The sequence below is a fragment of the Seriola aureovittata genome, chromosome 15, assembly GCF_021018895.1.
Source record: "Seriola aureovittata isolate HTS-2021-v1 ecotype China chromosome 15, ASM2101889v1, whole genome shotgun sequence".
NCBI lineage: Eukaryota > Metazoa > Chordata > Actinopteri > Carangiformes > Carangidae > Seriola > Seriola aureovittata.
Window position 1 is genome coordinate 23,325,395 of NC_079378.1, and position 19,932 is coordinate 23,345,326.

At 40.0% G+C, this 19,932-nt stretch overlaps 3 protein-coding genes across 5 annotated transcripts in view; 2 read left to right on the forward strand and 1 right to left on the reverse strand.

Annotated features, from left to right (window-relative positions):
• The window catches only part of LOC130182663 (E3 ubiquitin-protein ligase RNF43), an 81,467-nt gene extending 77,190 nt beyond the window's left edge, over positions 1-4,277 (forward strand). For both annotated transcript variants that reach the window (XM_056397747.1, XM_056397748.1), the window contains exon 9: positions 142-4,277. In XM_056397747.1, the coding sequence (XP_056253722.1) occupies positions 142-167 (26 nt within the window). In that variant the 3' untranslated portion in view covers positions 168-4,277. The remainder of the gene's footprint in view (positions 1-141) is intronic.
• Positions 4,278-4,409: 132 nt separating this feature from the next.
• Positions 4,410-10,518, reverse strand: hpda (4-hydroxyphenylpyruvate dioxygenase a). The gene is made up of 14 exons (XM_056397749.1): positions 10,451-10,518; positions 10,213-10,239; positions 9,931-9,993; positions 9,048-9,152; positions 8,893-8,935; positions 8,719-8,801; positions 7,628-7,717; positions 7,428-7,534; positions 6,650-6,727; positions 6,174-6,336; positions 5,863-5,934; positions 5,593-5,715; positions 5,382-5,498; positions 4,410-4,736 (listed from the first exon to the last, which is right to left on the reverse strand). The coding sequence occupies exons 1-14, from the start codon at positions 10,451-10,453 to the stop codon at positions 4,623-4,625; spliced, it is 1,188 nt and encodes a 395-aa protein (XP_056253724.1). The 5' UTR covers positions 10,454-10,518; the 3' UTR covers positions 4,410-4,622.
• A 1,909-nt stretch (positions 10,519-12,427) lies between these two features.
• The window catches only part of mtmr4 (myotubularin related protein 4), a 40,934-nt gene continuing 33,429 nt past the window's right edge, over positions 12,428-19,932 (forward strand). The window contains exons 1-2 of one of the 2 annotated variants that reach the window (XM_056397106.1): positions 12,428-12,486; positions 19,756-19,856. In XM_056397106.1, coding sequence (XP_056253081.1) covers positions 19,854-19,856 — 3 coding nt within the window. In that variant the 5' untranslated portion in view covers positions 12,428-12,486; positions 19,756-19,853. Of the gene's footprint in view, positions 12,487-18,268; positions 18,398-19,755; positions 19,857-19,932 lie in introns of those variants that run through there. The other variant, XM_056397107.1, reaches the window with a different exon arrangement.

A 19,932-nucleotide genomic window follows, 5' to 3' on the forward strand; every position in this document is an offset into this window, starting at 1 on the left:
TCATTGCATCACTTTCTTTTCTCTTCCAGAGAAGTTTTTCTCACCTGGGGGTTTCTTAAAACCTGTCTGCTCGTGTTTATTTTCTTTCTTCTTCTTTTTTTTTTAAACTCTCGCTGACTTGAGCTGCTCTTGTGTCCACAGGATCAGAAGAGGAGTCCGGTGTGTGAGAACTTGTTGCATCCCCATTATCACGCTGCTACACAGGAGCCAGAATGGACAAGCCTCTCATTGGCTGATCGCTCTCATGTCTTCCACATGATTCCACCAGCAATGCCTTTCGTTCGGACGATTCCCCAGCTGCCGCCAGGATTCGAAGCTCACACACTGAAAAGCGCTTTCAGCCGAGCCGGTCGGGTTGTTATTAAAAGTGAAATTATTGTGATTAGATTCTGCGAAAGATGATTTATTATCAAAAATACATGGAATGATTTAACTGTTTAGAGACAGGGAGTTGCTAGGGAAACGACTCAGACACCACAAAGGGGAAAAAGTGTTTTTCTGTGTTTCTCCTGGTCAGTTCTAAAGAAGAATATTCATTACTGACATGATATCACAAGCTCCATGCTCCTTAGTGACAACTAACGAATGATCCTTGCTTTGGGTGTTGAGCCCTGATGAAGTGAGACTCCATCTGTGCATTGCTCAATTTAATATTACAAAAGAACTTGATTTATCTTAGAGGTACTTAACTTTCACTCGTGTGATCGTGGTCTTCCTTCGCTGAGTCCATCTCAGCTGAGGGAAGCTTTACCCTCCAGCCTACCTCAGCTCAGATTTCTTAACATGCCTCACACAGGGGGGTCTTTAAAGGTACTGCTGTAGTAATTTTTTTTTTTTTTTTTCGTTTGTGTGTCACAACCATGTAGCTCCCATAAACTCAACTCAAAAAGATCCTGTTGGCAGTCTGACCTGTCTAAACGGAGAGAAAGGTTGATGCTCAGCCCCTCAAACAATGAGCATTCACTGAGGTTGCTGAGCCGTGCATGGGCCTTGTTTTCATTATTTCAATAATGGCAGCTGTTTTTAACATTTTTGTTTGTGTTTTTGGATCATTTTCTGTTTTGTTTTGTTTTTTTTGTTGTTTTTTTTTGTAGTGTGTAATTTTTTTTTCACCTTTCAAAATGAACCGGTTTTGACTGAATTATGTCATCGTCATTACAAGCTATTGTCTCGTTCTTGTCATTTCTCTTGCCAGTGGTTACTTCACATGTTTGACCTCAGTGCTGTTGAACCCCCTGATCTGTGCAGAGTGAACAGGCCTCACCAGAAGGATAACAACCACGTCCTCTGCTCCTTTAATGCCCATCTCATCACAATGTCCCATTATCCTCCAAAGAGGATCCCCCCCCCCCCCCCCCCCCGCGCCCCGCTGTCTCCCAGCAACTAAAGCTCTAGAAAAATGACTATATAATAATGATAATAATATAACTGGAGTAAAGCCATGCTAGGTAGACTTCACAGTCCCCAGCATCAGCTGAGTCTGTTTGCATTAGCACCAGTTTAAAGAAAGCTTGGTGTGCTTTTCCCATGATTTCACACTACAATGGGTAGAGTCTGAGAAAAGTCTCAGGAACAATCAAACACTGGAAAGATGGGAAGAATTTATCTTAGTTACAGTAATGATACCCACAAAAAAAAAAAAAACATCCTTTGTCGTGGTACATGTGCATCGCCAGTCCCTGCTTTTGAGCTTACAGCACTTGAAGGAAAATCCACCTTGAATCAGAAATCAAATACAGTATTGAGATTGATTTTTTTTTTTTTTTTTTACATTCTGGTAGTTTTTAAATTTTTAACCATCTCTCAAAACTTGAAATGACAGAATCCATGTTTAACTCTTTGTTGCCCAGTACTCCCTCTGTGCTCCGACAAAATTCCTCTGTCCATTAAACTGTGTAGATAAAGGTCGACCTCACCGCGCCATCAAAGATCTTGTATTTGGCTGAACCGCAGACATCTTCATGCTCACATGTACTAGACTTAAATATTCCCAGATCAGAGGAGGAGGAATTCTGTTTTAGCGTGGACTTTCCCTTAAAGGCTCAGTGAAAATGTGAAAGGATTTTTCTTTGCAGTCAGACTGCAGACACACTTTAGCTTAGCACAAGCAGCAGACAAAGAGCTCATGGGTATTGCAGTGTAACCAGTAGCACTTACTAAAAGCCTCACACGTGCCTTATTCTTTCAAACTGTCCTAAATCAGGAAGCTCCTGACACACTAAGCTCTTACCTGTCTAACCAAAGACACAAAATCTTGAACACAGTGAACTTCTAACATGTGTTGTGCCTTTTGTTTTCCTGCTTTATCCCTGTCCTTAAATCTCAGAATTAAAACTTCCTTCACTGACAAGAGGGAACGTGCTAGAATCAAAGTGGAAATCATTTTGGACTCAATATTTTGGACAATCATGCAGAATTTTTCACCTGCAGTTCCTCAGAGTAATACCTCACACAGCGTCCTCTAGCTAAAGTATCACAGTTTCCTTGTCTGCTATTTTTCCTGCCCAAACAGTCTCTGAGATGGAAATGACTGAATTACAAGCAGCACTTTGGCTTCAGTAGATTTTATATTTAAAAAAAAAAGAAAAAGAAAAACAACACAAATCTAATAGTATTAATTCAAAAAACAATCCCAAAACTATCAGCACATTAAAAAAAAAAATAGCATTTGGTGATGCCACAGAATATCTGATGTGATTTCATCCTGTTCAAGATCTTTCTCTTTGCGTTGTTTATGTTTGTTTTGTTATGTTTTGCAAGAATAATGAGCTGAAACTGCCTTTTCTAATAGAGTAAAAATCCCTCCAGAACTTTAAGGGATATATCAGTATATTTTGGATACTTTGTGTACAAAAAGAGAACAACAAAAACAGAAATGAAATAGTGTTGTATTTTATATATAATAGAACATTTCAATATAGTGACATGTCACTAATATATTTATTTACTAATATATTTATCCATTTTGTCCAGGTTTGAAAGAGTGGTTTCTGTATAGACTGAATGTTCCTATATGGAAACTGACCAGTGCCATCACAGATGTATCAACCTGTCTTCATTCCAAGTATATGCAAATAAATTATTTTGAAATAAAACCTCTGATGTCGAGTTCAGTTTTTCTGCAGGAGAATCCAGTGAAACTCCCTCAGAGTGTAAAGAGCTGTGAGTCAGTGTGGTAAGGAACAGTTCCCCCACTTCGTTTAAAATCAAACCATTAAAGTGTCAAAACTTTGATTTACAATACGATTTGGTGCCGGGACCCTTTCAGGAAATTGTATTTAAAGAGTACAGAGTTTAAAATGTGCTGCTAGAGGAACAAACATTATTAACTGTAAAAGTTGTATGATAATTGGAATAAGGATTTTAAGTTAATACAAAATGGAAAAAAGTGCCTGTATTTCACCAAGAGCATAACCACTAATGAAGCTCTATGGTAGACAGATGACAAATAGAGATAAGACTCATATGTTTGATTCAAAATTGAAAATTGAAACAAAATCCATATATTGACATATTGTATATGTCTAGCTAATAGAAACATGTATTTTAGTATGTCTGTTTATATTATAGGTTTATATTTTAGACATATGTTACATGACTATATATCCATCCCAAAGCCTGCCATTAAATGGTCATTATTTAAGTAGATATAAAAGATACATTAAATTTAATAAAAAATTATTAAGAAAATCATATAGAACATATAGAATCTTTATAAGCATGTTGTTTTAAGTTGCATTTCATATATGTTATAAACTAGTATAGTAATCCATAAAAAGTCATAGTATATTAAGGTATATATATATTATATAAATATATATATATATATATATATATATGTGTGTGTGTGTGTGTGTGTGTGTGTGTGTGTGTGTGTGTGTGTGTGTAGGGGGGCATTTATATATACATATATTGTATATAGGGCATATATATAGGGCATTTCCTCTTAGGGGCCCCCTGGTGGCCGTGGTGCCCTAAGCACGCCCTGACCTCAGTGACAGTGCTGTTGTCATTTCTGCACTTACATAAACATAAAGCAACAGGAACATTTTTCTGTCCAAATGAAAATATGAATTTTGTTATAATTTGATCTAAAACCTACTGCCCGCAGCCAGTTAGCTTAGCTTAGCATAAAGACTGGAAACTGGGGGAATCAACTAACCTGGCTCTGTCCAGAACCCACCTACCAGCTGCTCTAAAGCAATAAGTATAAGTGAAGTGTAATGTTTTTTTTTTTTCTTTGCTTCACTTTGCTTTTTGCTTTGTTTATTTTCTGACAGAGACATGAGCGTGGTATCAGTTTTCACAGGTAGCTCTCAGCGATTTATCAAATAAGCGTATCTCCCAAACGTCGGACTATTCCTTTCATATCAGTCCCCTTGTTTCCCAAACAGACACACCAACCCACATGAACATGACTTTCTTTATTTAGCCATACAGCACGCAGGCCACTGACAGCTTAAAGCATATCTGATAGCACTTGCACCTCGTCACATGAAGATATTCAACACCCTGTATATGTGTTTGATATACTGTAGTTGTGGTGGGTGCTGTTGATTGCCTCTGAAATGTAGAGCCATATATAACAGTCTAAGTGTGGTTTGGCAGCAGCAGCGTGTGGATCAGTTGAAGGTTTTGGCCTGGCCTTCAGGTGTCAGCACGGTGAGGTTGCCCCTGGCGTCTTGGTCCTTCTCAATGGCCTCAAAGAGAGACTTGAAGTTTCCTGCCCCAAAGCCCTGGACGGAGAACAGACACACACAGATGGCTAATTACCCACAGATCTACCTTCTTCTGTGTCATTTGCTATTGCTCTGGGGATCTTCTCTCAGACACCGTTCAAGTGCATTCAACACTTTGATGTTGACTCACAAACGGCAGATAAATATTCTCAGCGCTCTGACGGGGGGGGGGAAGCTGCGCTCGCCGGCAGCTCACAAATTAATCATGTAAATATTATTATAGATAATGAAAAGATCAAGAGTTGGTGGTTGCTCTGAAAGATTCAGTTTCTCACTTTCATGCATTGTATCCACATCTGTAGACTCGCTGAAATGCTGCAGAGTGACACGATGTGCCTGTTCTGACAAGCAGAGTGGGTGCTGGGTGTTATAAATTAAGTGCCACAGGGTGCAACCCAATCCAAAGATCCCCCTCGCTGTGAAGCAGTGAGCCTTTTAATCTGTACCTGTGATAGATTTACCGAGCTTTTACAAGTGGGCGACTGTGAGACTGTTCGCACTGGGTGGGAGCTGTAAACAGGTGTTCTGTCCCGGCTTCTTAAACAAGACCACAGGCCTGTAAATCCCATCAGTGAGGGCTTGAAAAAAGATTTCCCTCAGCTCACCAGTTACACCAGCAGATCTGCTTAACTGGTCACTTACAAAGTGGTTGTACCGCTGGATGACCTCCAGGAAGAGGGTCGGCCTGTCCTGAACAGGCTTGGTGAAGATTTGGAGGAGGTAGCCCTTGTCATCGAAGTCAACTAAGATTTTCAGTTCCTTAAAAAGGGAAACACACAGAGTTAACATTTCAGTGCACGAGCGAAAAGGCCGTAAATAATTTCACACTTGCTGAAATAATACGTCTCCTCACCTGTAAACGGTTGAGGTCCTCCTTCACCTTGATCTTGGCGGTTTTGAGTTTCTCCCGCAGGGTTTCATAGTACGTGTCAGGCGCTGCGAGGAACTCCATCCCTCGGGCTCGCAGGTTCACGATCTGTTTTAAGACAAAAAGAGGAAAGAAAAAAGAAAGAAAGAAAGAAGCAGGATCTAAAACTTGTCTTTACTTGTAGAGTTTGTGAGGCTGTGCAAAGTCTGTGGATTATCGTGGAATTTTGATGATAATTCAACATGGGAGACTCACGGTTTGGATGATGTTTGACGTGTTGAGGGCGATGTGCTGAACACCTGGTCCCCCGTTATAGTCCACATATTCCTGCACAGAGGGAGACGCGTGACATGAAATGCACTGAACCAGAAGGTGTCACAACCCCCAATTAGCTAAATGTGGCCACAAGTGCACGCATGTGGAGTAAGGTATCATTACTAAATTGTTCATTTAGCACTCTGGGGAGCCACACATGGGCCCCTGAGGGACAATTTACAGGACAAGCCGCTGGGATAAACCTAAGCGCCAATGACAATTACTCTGAGTGTTGTGTGAAAAAGTCACACCTGGATCTGTGACTTCTTCTTCCCGATGGCAGGTTCATTGATGGGCATCTTGATGGTCTCTTCGTAGTTCGTCACCACTATGGACCTCAGTGCACTGTACTGCGTGTGGATCTGCTTGTCGTCTATCGACCAGAACCGGTGGAACATCAAACAATTCTGATACCTGGAATTTGCAGAACACAAACAGAAAATCTGATGATAAGCTAAAGGAACGAGACAAACCTTATTTGGAATTGAACATGCCTCTTTTCCTCTCGGTGACTTCTTTGCTCTTGCGGTTTTTATAGACCAGCGATGTCGTGCTGGGGCAGAACATTTCACCCTGACCATGTGCAGAGTGTTTACTTGTCCTTTTGCCCCTTTGTGTGTCTGCTGTGCCAGTTGAGTGTGTGTGTGTGTGTGTGTGTGTGTGTGTGTGTGTGTGTGTGTGTGTGTGTGTGTGTGTGTGTGTATGTGCGACCTAACAGGAGTCTTACCAGTCTGAAACTGGCACCATTTGATCATCTGGCTGGTTTCCCACAATGTGATCGATGAAGTTCAAACCTGCTGGTGGACTAAAGAAAAGAAGAGAAAAACACTGGATTGGTACTTCCTCCATCCGCCCTCAGTTTTTGTACATTTTTATCTGCCACAAAATGTATTTATTTTATATTTTTGGTTCAAATTTGGGAAGGTTGTGCATTTTTTTAAAAGGAGGGTGACCGGCAAAGAAACACGTTTTTCAGCGACTGGTTTTGTTTCTACTGTAAACTGAAAAAATACCAAAGACAACACTGGAGAAACTGGAATAAAATGTCACTTATCACTGACGCTGTCAAACTTCACTGTAAACTATAAAATACTTTTTAAGATTTATTAAACAACCTGGTCATCTATAGTATATGAAAATAGCATTCCCTCTGTATGAGTGTGAAATGAGTACTTTTACTTTTGACACTTTAAGTACATTTTACTACTAATACTTCTGCAGTTTTAATAAAGTTAAATGTTGAATGCAGGACTTGTGATGGAGCATTATACACTGTAGTATTAATACTTTTATTCATGTAAAGGATATGAGTAGATCTGTGTGGAGCTTCAGTATAGATTCAGTTGGACTAAAAGAAGATGCATGGAAGATGAGGTATGTTGTGAAATGCAAAACCGTTTTTTAAATAATATATAATCGCTATAAATTGACACAAAAAAAATTTAAATTTAGTTTTTTGGTTCCATTTCAAAGCACAATAAAATGCTGTTATGTAAGAGACTCACAGTTTGGCTAACAGAGGATCCCTAAACAGAGGCTCTTTGTAGGTGGGCAGGAAAAGGCCTTTGTAGGGTCCGAGGTATTCGATGAGTGTGTGTGTCGTATCTCCATACTGAGGACCAAACATTGACACAACAGTTATTCATCTCCAGTTTCACGTGTGAAATTTACATGAGCTTTCAAATGTGCGTCACTCCTCACGTACCGTCTGAACCACAGCATACTTGACCCTCCCGTGGCTGTCCTGCTCCACCCAGGGCTCCTTCACCACCGCGGCTCCTCGCTCTTTAGCTGTCTGTCAGTGGGGCCGTGTTGGGATCAGTGTGGAAATACAGCAGCAATATACAACACTGTGTTTTCTGACTGTAGACGGCTCCTGGAAGCCCTCCAGTGGTTGAAGAAAGAACATCTCCCCACACCGTGCAGGCTCTGATCTACTACTTTACATATCTTAGATGCTGCTGCTTTTGATCTCTGCATTAAATCAGTGGTGACTGTGTATGTGCAGCCACCCGAGGGTCAACAGACAGAGTTTACCCAAACCACCAGAACGACCTTGACTGAGCGTAAGAGTTCAAACGAGCCAGCAGACATCAAGGTTGCGCTGTAGTAGAGGCTGTCATAACACCAGCATGTTTACCCCCTATTTCAACACACACTGAGTGCACCACAGTCCTCTTACCCAGCAGTGTAGTGAGCAAGTGACAGTACGACTCAGACAGGGTTTATCTCTTCAAACTGAAGTGAAACAGTTTAGAAGAAACAGAACTGCAGTTTCAATTTTCATCAAAGTTCAGTCAGTGAATCTGAATTCAGCGGGACTCAAATCTATAACTTCTCTTATTTCTTCTGTTATATATAAAATACATACACAGTAATAAGAATTAAGTAATGCATCAATAATTATAATCCAATAATGTACATTATTCTGAACATGCCATTCTACACAATGAGTACTTTTACTTTTAGGTTTCATTTGAGGCTAATCCTTTTTATTCAGCGTTATACTTTTAACAGAGTATTTCTACAATGGCATTCCTACTTATATATATATATATATATATATATATATATATATATAAATGAGCAACTGTGTGAGATGGTAAAAATATAATTTTCCAAAAAACACACTGTCCATGACTGTCAAATAATATGAAAATCATTTCTGCCTCTTGCAATTAAATCTCAGTCAAACTCTACTTCCTGCAGGGTGTGGCCAGTTCAATGCAAAGTGCAACTAAATCCATCAGCACATCAACGTCAAACTCAAACACAGGTGTTCTGTATCAGAGTTACCTTGATTAAGAAGTCACAGTCCTCCACTTGGAAAGCGATGTCTTTGACTCCGTCTCCATGTTTGATCAAGTGCTCCCCCATCACTGAGGGAAGAGAAAAACATGCAGGAATGCAGACATGTGTGTGACGTGTGTTCTGTTCATACAGTCTCTGTTTTGCGATCAGGAAACTTGCCTTCATTTCCAGGATTTAGTGGAGATTCAAACGCAAATATGATCTGTGAGGGGGCGGGGGGGGGGGGGGGGGGGGTGTAGAGAACCAAAGATCATGGATAAACTGTAAAATCAGTGCTTATTAATTACATCAGCACATGGTGTTACACTGCATACCTTATCCTGTCTGATGACATGAGACACCACCTCTCTGCTGCCAGTCTCCAGACCCTTATAGGCCAGAGGCTCGAAGCCCATCTTATCACAGTAGAACGAGGCCGCCTGCAAAGAGATCAGACTTCAGTCTTTGGTGTGGAGAGAATTTCTCATGAACTTTAACACAGACTGTATAAGGTAGTGACTGTGGATTGTTCAGTGCAGTGTGCTGTAATAATAAACTTAATAAACCAAGAAGATATGATCAGCTTTTTAAGATGAAAGTAAGTCAGATTTCTCAGATTTCCTAAACTGTAAATTTCCATATTATCCATATTATGTTTAAATGTATCAGTCTGGCTTATTTCCATTATCGATTAGTCTGATGATCAGTTTCTAAATTGATCATTTTCCGAATATAAATAAATAAACAAATTGTCCTTTATATTTTACCAGAGCGTTTTCTTTTTTGAACAAGCAAGACTCCGAAACCCAATGAGACTAACTTTACTTTCACATATGAAATACAAAGAAAAAGTTATGATTTATATTCTTGAAAAATTACTTAAATTACTTAAATTAATTGTTTATTTGTACAGACTGTATCTGTTATTCAGAAATGAATGTCAAATTGTTCTGTAGCAAAAAGAAAAGAGGCTGGAGATTAAACAGCTCCTGGTTATTTAAACTGAATATGGAGAATAAAAGTACAATTATTATCTAGTTAACAAACCAAAACCTGTTGAAGTTTCTGTTAGAATTTGAACAATTCTTCAAACACAATATTTTCTTAAATCCAAAAGGTCCATCCAGATATGAATAATGTGGTAGATAATCAGATGTGCTTTGACTGGTACTGAGATCATGAAAAAGACACAGGTGATATAAGTGTTTGCATACAAACCTGTTTAGCATTGCCGACCCAGAAGGTGATATGATGAAACCTGACAAACTTTCCCCTTTCATGCTAGAAGACAAAAGTACAACAGAAGAATTATATATTGTAAAAGAATCACACAGGTGAGAAACAAAAACATCATAGTTTGAAATGATTCATTTATTCCTTCGGCTTTCAGCCACTCGTGTGATTCAGTCCTTCTTCTGTAGAACTGATAGTAATTTTAAGAGCACACATCAAACATCATCACACTTCAGATTCCTGTCTAAAAGGCAGTTTTAATCTTACCTTCTCCCCTTTATCGGTGTAGCTCGTCTAAAAAAGAAAGAAAAGATATAAATCATCATAACTTCATCAGCAAGTGCTCAGACTAACCTGCCGTTGATAGATCTCACATTTCTAATGTGACTTAATGGGTTTGTATCCACTGAAGATCTGATTATCTCCTCGATTACTCAGCTGTGACAATATCTACGTCCCACAGCTGCTCATCGTAACTGACTCTGATGATGGTGAAGTCTCTTACCATGGTGTGATTATGGATGGGCCTCAGTCCCGAGGAAAGAGTGAGATCAAAATCAGTGTCAGGACTGACGGCGTGCAGATATGTACTGACCTGACGACCAGCTGTGATTGGTCCTTTGGGATCTACACCCACCTGACCACCTCCTCACTTCCTGCTGCACTTGAGCTAAAAAGCTCAACAGCAGTGGGCCATGTTGTGCTCTCTGTCTGGGGTCAGGTGTCTAATCAATCCTCAGAACCTCCGTTGTCATAGGAACGTGGACACATTAACCTCAGCGGAGGGAAAGTAATGAAATACAGTCTCTACATTCAAGCTTGTTTGGGATCATTTGCGTGAGACACTTAATAAAGTGTGTCAGTTATTTACTTAAGCTCAGGGGAAAAGCTTTTTATGAATTATAACAGATGAAACACACATGAGGCATCCACAATGTGAAGAACTGAACTGAGAGCACTGCACTGAGCCTAAATTCATTAGTCGTAGCGTTGAGGGTACAAAATGAGAGATAACCCTGTCCGACACTAGACCAGACCCTCTCCCTCGCTGGTTTCTGATTTCCACCACCAGAGGGAGCAATACCATCCGATATAAACACCACAAACAGCCACCATGTACTGTAAGGTCAGACTGTAAGAGAGCCAGAACTTTCTACCTGCATAAGAACTGATTAAATTACCCCTTTGAATTATGTGAGGATTCACACATTGAAAAAAGATAAATAAAATTTTAAAAAATGGCTGCGATCAAGATCAACACTTTATCAGCTGCCGCATGCATGAGAACATCACCATATCGGGCGTATAAAAAAGCCTGATAACCTGATATCAGGTTATAAAACCATTCACATTAGAGTTATGTATTGCCTGGCTGTGCAGGGGAAAAGGCCACAGGATTGGAGCAAACACAGGGGTGAGATGGGCCTTCATGTGGCTGTTGACTGGTATTGGAGAGCATGTGAGGTCAGGTCAAGGCTTATGAACATAAATAGTGTGTGGCCACAGATACGGTTCTGTAAACTGTAAACTTCAGATTTATGTATACATGCATTCACTGTCTGTGTCAGGGAGCTTCATGAGAACAGGAATCAGGCAGATATGTGTTCTTGAGGTTTGCATAGATACATGGTCAAAATGTAAATTTAAAATAAGAAGTGATCAGACTAGGGATTATTTCCATTATTGACTGATCCACTAATTTTTTTTTTTTTGATTAACTGATGAATCTTTTTGTACATTACCTGTCAGAAAACAGCCAAAAATGCCTCCCACCAGTTCCCTGAGGCCAGTGATCACATATCTTTGTCTGACCAACAGTGCAAACCCAAAGATATTTATTTGCAATGACATAAAACGGCACAAAAAACAAATGTTTGCTTGTTGGGTGACTTTTGACAATCAATCAATCATCAAAATTGTTGTGAATTAATTTTCCGTCAGTCGATCAGTTAACACTGGCCTCAGTTTAACATCGTGCTCTGTATGCAGGGAGGACAGGCTGCCTTTATCCGCATCAAATCGTTTATTAAAACACATCGCCCTTTTGCATTGACCTTTTAAAAGTTATCTCCACTTCCCTTTGTTGCTTCTCTTTTTTAGTTTTGTTTTCTTGCGGATTATTTTAGGGGTTTTTCTGAAAACCACTGACAAATAAGATTCAGTTTAGAAGTTCCTCATTTCAGTTTTGAAAACTGAAACTTATTTTGTATTTTAAAACCCAGCTGACCTATGACTGATAACTACGGGCGCCTGTGCACACTTACCGTACTGTGTATGTGTGTATCCAGTTTGTGCCGCGCTGTGATTTTCTATTGGTGCGCTTCAGGAGTTTGGTGGCACTTGATTGGCTCTGTTGTGGGTGTGTGCGATTCGCTCACAGCACTGTTGTTGACGCTCATTGGCCAGTACGAATTCTTATTGCCATTGGTCTAGAATGTTTAGTTTCCTTAGTGACAATTGGTTTGCGTTGCAGTCATCGCACAAGAATGCGGAAGTCGTGTAGTCTACTGAGTCACCGTTGTGTCAGCTGATTGTTTCTGAGTGAGTAACTCGATTTAATTTTTAAAATTAGGTAACTTGTAAATAATGTATTGTGTGTGACATGTTCTCGGACTGTCAGAGTAGTGTTGGACGTGTGAACCTTGAGCCGTTTTGTCGTTTTCTGTTGGAAACTGAGCGAATTTTACACACTAGCCTCTAGTAGTGGTGCTGTCCGGTAGCTAGCATGATGCTAAGGTTTGCAAACAGTGCTCAGACACACACACACACACACACACGCACGCACACATACTTTCGGTTTGTCATGTAGTCGCTTCCTAGCACAGGACCAGTTTTCAGTAAGGCTGTCGTCCACTTTCACTTTCAGCATACATGTCTGTAAAATTTATCACTGTGGTCACCGGCTTACACCTGTTGTGTTGTCAGGAGTCAAACATCACCTGTTATTTACAGCTCACAGGGAGCTAGCAGTCTCACCGGGAAATTTCTAGATAGCTTGTTTTTTGTTCAGAGGAAAACACCCTGGAACCCCCCACTGGAGAGGAAATTAATTTTATACCAACGAGGAAAACAAACTGGTTTACAGAAGTCATTTCATCACTGTTGTTATGTCTGTAAAGGCTTCATTGACAGTTGCTTTCAGTATTTCTCCTTATTATATAACTCTGATGCCTTCACTGTGCGCACAATGTAGGGATTTCCAGTTCTTATGAACACTAAGGTCCATAAAACTAGCTGTAGATTAACCAGGCAACAAATTTACTCTATTTACTATTTAAATGTTTGCAACTGACCTGCTAATTTCTTTCGCTGTCATTATTTTCTTGTTTAATCATTTGCTCTATAAAATCATTAAAAAAATTCATCATAATTTCTCAAAGCCCACAGTGATGCCATTAGACTTTTTTTGCTTAACCAACACAGATACCAGTTTGCTGTGACATAAGAAAAAAAAAACATATTATTGTAGATATTATTATCACCACTAGATTTTACGGCAATATCATCAAAGTAAAACTTCTAATTTTTATAATTAAAGGTGACATTGTGAAATGGAAAGTAGCTGGGTTGACATGACTGAAGCAAAATGCTAACTAGGCTAAAAACTAAATGAGGAGAAGAAATCATCTTGTCCATTATGTTTTTATGATCATTTTTTACATACTCTTTGCCTGTTTATTGTGTACACCTATTTCGAATTAATGCAGTCTTAATATTTCAATAGCTCCTCAGTAAATTCTACCTTTTTAGGAAGGTTATTGTTATATTATATCTTTAAAACTGTTGAAACGTATAACTGTCATGAAGGTGGGATTTACTGTAGGGCTGCTGTATTAGACTTCATTAGTTTTAGCTCGGTGTACCTAATAAACTGGCAAACAAATGTACATGCTAATGGAAACTATGCATTGGCTACATACATGCAGCACCTTGAACCTGCCTGTTGTTGAGATGAGCTGTGAGAATGATGCAGTCAATTTAAATGTCTAAGCTGCCACTGCTGCGTCTTAGTCTGAAGAACACTCTCTGTTTGTTAGTTACATTAGTTGCTGAACATTATTAAGAGCTTAGACCTTAGTCGTGTGCTTTAGACTTCATCCTTCCAGATCTAGAAATGTCTCAAAGAACTGTGTATTTTCATATTTGTGTCATGATAATATGGTTGTTGATTGATTTGCTATTATACTTTTCGTCATTTGAATATTGTCACTGTTCTGTCTTCAGTTTTATTTCCTTCACCATTTGCTTCACTGGATATCTCACACCCCGTACTCACCTGGTCACCTCTTACCAACCAGATATGTGCTGTTTTCTCCTAAATCTGACACTGACCTCTCTAAACAGCTGCTACCAACATTCAGTCCTGAAGGATGAAGTCTGGAGTGCACAGCTATATTCATGGACAAAAAGCGTGTCTTGATGAGATGGCATTAAGGCTCGCACCGTTTCCCTTGATTAGAAAGAATGGGCTCACAGTAACACACGGATGGTGTCAGTGAACCTGCAGGACTGGCTGAACAATATAATCTGGTAACTGGTTAGAGCTGGATAAGCTACAGCGCTCGCTCAACACTTTTTTAAAACTGGCCTAAATGTGTCTATAGCGTCAAGTATTGAAAGTAACTAAATTTGGCATCGAGTGCTTGCCTGGATTTTTACTCCTCGTTTTGTCTTCTTGTGTTGGACTCTTCCTGATTTTTAAAGTAAAGTATTATGCCTTTTGGGGTTTTCTCTTGCCTATAGCTTTTTTCATTTGTATTTCTGGCTTTTCTTCTGTAACTTGTCTATGTCGCTATGTTACACATTCACATAATGCCCGTCTACCAGCTAGTTAGGCACACTCTCAAATGAAGCTAGGTAGAGTGGAAAGCGGGAAGAATTTGGTTAGTTTTAACCTGTCGCCTTGTCAAGAATAAGCATTTCTGTCTGTGCGAATACAAATTCCCTTTGTATGCAAATGACAAAGGGTGCAGGTTCAATACAGTCTTTTGGCAACAGCAGAATAACACTTTACCAGCAACATTAGCGTTGCTATTTCCTGACAGTAGACGTTTTCCACTTCAGTCAGCATTTCAGTGAATTTCCCACACGAACAACTATTAACAGGGCCATATACAGAAAATGTTTTATATACAGATTGTGATTGAAAGACTAAATCAATCTTATCAGACATTAACAAGGTAATGGGCGTAACATTTACCTAATAGAGACGACCTGCTGTAATCAACATGAACATCTGCATTTGTCTGATATTTCATATTTGTGATATCGGATTTCATATTTCGGATCAGATTCAGACCCGAACATGTATGGATGGATTTGAGAAGCAATTATCTTCTGTTACTTAGTTTTAGCTACTAGTCACTTAGTTTTGTTTTTTTCTTTCATAACACTAATTGGTAAAGCTGAATGATATGCAAAAAAAAAAGAGGCTGAACTGAGGGACTGTATACAGGCAGTTTGAGATCAACAGGGACTTTTTTGTGTGTACTGTGAATCATACAAAGCTTCTCTAGTGGAGCCCCAGAATAAAGATATAGAGCTGGAAATTAGCATAATAGGTCTCCTTTAATCTAATTTTGCCAATTTTGTACCATCTTCTACTTAGGAAAAGTATTTATAGGGCTTGAATTAGACAACACTTAAAAACATGTTTATAACCCTCAAAGTAAGGTATCAAAAAAAACATATCACAATGGTACCAAGTAACCAGACTCGGGTGTTGTATCTGTACCAGCAGAGAAAACTTTCAGGCGATACCCAGCCCCGACTGGTATTAATTGAAATCCTTTGTGAATCCTTCACTGAGCAAAAAGCAGCAAGGTGAATTATCACTCAATAGTTTTTAACATGTCAACATGGCTGTGAAATTGAAAGTAATTTACTATTTAATGAACCAGTGTCATGTATAGAACACAGTGATAGTGTACCTGAAGACAGGATTTGACTTGTGTGAGCATGCATAATACTGAGCAGGGCGGGTACCTGGGATTAATGGTAACATTTCTCTCCTTATGTACATCAAATCTCAGTTATTGTTTCCTGACAACACTTATTGTGTTTAAAAATATCACAATGTAGATATGACAACACCCAAGCTGCAGTGTGCGGCGTATTATTTATTTTCAAGCATTTCCTATAAACTGGTCTCAGTCCATCAGGGGAGATGTCAGGAGAGATGTCAAAGCACAGATGTCATCAGTGTTTTGAATTACAATCTTTCTTCTGATGCAAAATAAAACTTCCACAGAATCTTTGAACTAGCAGAATGAATCCAAATGTTGTAATCTGTGAATCATTTTATGTTTCGTGTTTTCACATGCAGAAAGAGTAAATAAGGGGAGGAAATGTTGGATTATACTGTAGGCAAAGTCTATTGCACAAATTAATCCACCCAATTTTGTATCCGCCTTGATGGAAAAAAACAAACGGCTCTGCTAGTCACAAAATCTGGTAAATGGTTCCAGAGCAATTTTTCTGAGAAATAAATGTTTATGCATGTTTTGAAAACATGGATGGTTATTAATAAAATTCACTTATTAGAGGGCTACAGGTATTAACATGCAGAATTACACTGCACTTTGACCTCTTGTGGTTCATTGTTTTGGTTTCACAGAGCACAAATGTACCGTGTGATTCAGCGTCACATCTCTCATCAGTCCTGCCTCCAGCAGCAGCAGGCAGCTGTGACAAACCCGCTGCACTCGACCTGCCCAGCACCTAACTGCAAACAAAGTGAGCAACTGGGAAGTGAACACCTTCCTATTAAAGACCAACCCCAATGAAAATGAAAATCAAGTTTTTAACTTTAACATGATACAAAAATAATCATCAACACCATGACTGAGTGTTTCCACCTTGAACTGCAGTGAACCAATGACAGTCTCATAAAAAAAGATTCAGACAGCCAGGGCTTCATACGTCACAAACCTAAGGAACCAATCCCGTCAACTTGTGTGGACCGGGGGCGGGGCTAAATACACCTGAAACCTTGTCAATACAGAGAGAGAGAGAATTAGCATTAGCACAACCGCTAACACTGTCAGCAATTGCCAGTTACAAGCTAAAAAACAGCATAAACAAATAAAAGATGCTAACCGCTCTGATCCGTCTGCTAGTCTCTGGTTCTGGTCTCAACAGACTCCTCATCTGAGTCTGGGTCTGACTGAAGCACAAACGTGTGGCTGAGTCTCTCTGAAGATTCCTGCTCTAACCTAATCTTGATGCTCTCTGCTCCAGCAGTCACCGAAACCTTGTCAGTACAGAGAGTGAAAGTTTGCATCAGTACAGCCACTAACACTGTGTCAGCCACAGTTACAAGCTAACAAATGACAAATAACTTTGCTAACCGTTCTGATACATCTTCTAGTCTGCAATTTTGGTCTCAACAAACTCCTCAAAAACTCCTGAGTCTGGGTCTGACTGAGGCTCAAACATGTGGCTGAGTCTCTCCGATGTTTCCTCCATTAACCATATTGATACTCACTGTTTCACCTGTCAACCTGGAGCAAGCAGCAGCAGCGGTGGTGGGCGGGGCACAAGGCCTGATCCAGATTTTTCAATGAGGAAGTAAGAGTAGATGTACTTACAACCCCGGTTTTTGATTCGTTTTGTACGTGTGAAAACCATGTTAAGGAAAATATTAATCAATAGCAGAGGATTTTTACAGAGTTTAAAACAGGTCTAGATATTTCGCTCAGGTTGGTTGACTGAAAATTTGAGCTAAACGGACGGTGAATATTGGACTTGGGTTCATCAGGAGACCAGAAACACAACAACAGGCCATTAAATTAAACAAGCACTTGTTAGCTAACACGTACGCTATCACAACTTTATAAGGCAATAATATATCAGGTTGCTGTTGAGTTGTTCCACTCTCTAATTGCCAAATCATCAGCTAATGCAGCTTTAAAGTTTCGGTCTCCTTACTGTTGACTTGACTGTTTCTCTGCTAGATTTGTGTGTAACTCTGTGAATGAATTTTTTTTTTCCACTTTACACCTCGGTTACATTTAATTTTTGTGAAGTTAAATGTTCTGACACAAGTAGGTGACTCATATTGCTTTAAATATAATATTGTTCCTTTGGTGGTGGTGCTGGGGATTTCTCCATGACTGATTAGCAATGAAAGCCATCCGTTTTGATAAAATGAGTCATGAGTGTGTCGTAGGTGGGTGAAATGTAGAGAGTCCATGCCCTGTAGTATGGCCTCTTTCACTTTGAGAAGCCTGGCACTTACAGAGTGGGAGGGAAAAAGAGTAAGCAATAGAGACAGAGCTAGAGAAGGAAGGAGGGAGGGAGGGAGGGAGGTAGGTATGTCATGCACTGGATTACAACCAGTACGTGTTTGGGAGACGAGACTACTGCTACTTTGCAAAGCATTGAGCTTTCATTCAAGCTTAAAAGGTAGAGAGAAGTTTCAGCAAAACGTTTGATTCAGCACTTTGTACAGGTAAGAGGAAATTATGTTGAGAATAGTATTTTCTGAGTTGAGTAGTATTTTTTTTTTTTTTCTGTTTGTGGAGCTGTGTGCAAAAGGGGGTGTGTCTGGAAAAAAAAAAACAAGTGGGTGGAAGTGACATGACAGCGCTGCATAGTGAGCATTTCGATCCAGTTTGAAGTCCTTGTAATCAATGTATTGTAGTAAAGTCTGTTCCAAACACAAGGAAGTGAACACTATGTCTATGTTTAGTCTGGCTGCCTGTGTGTGTATGCCTTACTGTCTTTGTAGTAAACTTACACTGAGTGTCCCCCACTCCCTCCTGACTGGGCTTGCACAAGCACAGGAAGAGAAGGCAGTGGAATATCAGAGTGTTACTTTTCATACAGTTAGTTAGTGAATCAGGTTTTTGGTTTCAGGCTGCTCAGCGCTTCACTTCTTTTATTTTGAGTGTTTAAACTTGTTGCTTTTTTTTACGTGTGCAGCCGCCGTAGCAGCGCATGACTCTGTGCACATATCCAGGATTAGAGTGAATTTCAGAACCTCCTGCTCTTGTTGTGAGAAGGTCAGGATATCCACCTCCGCACCTGTTGGTGTGCTGGGTGTGGAGAAGTTGTGGAGTTTGCCCACGCTTGTTGTCTGCTCTTCCTGCAGTTATCTGTTTGGCTGCTGATAATCTGATGTGGAACGTCGAGTTTGCATTTCCTGTAACTGAGAATTTCTCCCATCGGGTCAGGTCAGCTGATCCGCCCCAAGGTTTCCGTCGTGGCGAAAGACTTCACGCTTGTCCCTACATGTCTGTCTGCAGCATTGCATGTGTGAAGTGTGTTTACATTGACTTGACCTGATTTGTAGAGAGTGCTTCTTCTCCCAGGCAGCCAGTTGAACCATCTCTCTGTAAACCCCCACATTCCTCTGAGAGCTGCTGGACTGTGTGGATGTGGTCACTTCTATAAAATTAATCTTCACCAATTAGACGTTGTATGATTTTACTGCCAGCATTCATTCATTCATTCATTCTTGCTGGACTTTAGACTAGTGGTTCTTAAACTGTGGGGCAAAGTGAAACTAAGTTGGATGAATATCATTTAAAAATGGAACTTAAACAAACAAGAGCTTACTGATGTTATCGTGCTGACCTTTATTTCAGTGAAATTTGGATCCTTTTTAATGGTTGCTTCACTCATCATTGTTAATGATTGATTAAAAAATTGTGGTGTGAACTGTTTTCGGCTTGGGGGGGGGGGCATGCCAGAAAAAGTTTTGAGAACCCCTGAAATCCTGCCATTTTACACAGTCACATAACTCCACAACCGCCCACACACACACAAACCTCATGTCTGAAAGTAGTGTGTTTTTTCTGTTGGCAGGAGACGTCGCTGGCACAGCAGAGCCCAGTAGACAGGAGGAGAGGGAGGGATCTGAAGAGGAGCACCCAGACCAACTGTCTACAGCACGGGCTGGCAGCATGGTGAGCCAATCACACAACTGGGGAGGAGATTGTTTGTTTATATAAACTGTGCTGCAGATTCCTGATTGCTATTAAA

What these genes read in the sequence shown, in the direction of transcription:
- hpda (XM_056397749.1), bottom strand. An exon ending in GATCCTCTGTTAGCCAAACT is followed by an intron (nt 6,728 to 7,427) that starts GTGAGTCTCTTA and finishes TCTTTTCTTTAG; the next exon opens with TCCACCAGCAGGTTTGAACT. An exon ending in CGTCAAACATCATCCAAACC is followed by an intron (nt 5,716 to 5,862) that starts GTGAGTCTCCCA and finishes GTCTTAAAACAG; the next exon opens with ATCGTGAACCTGCGAGCCCG.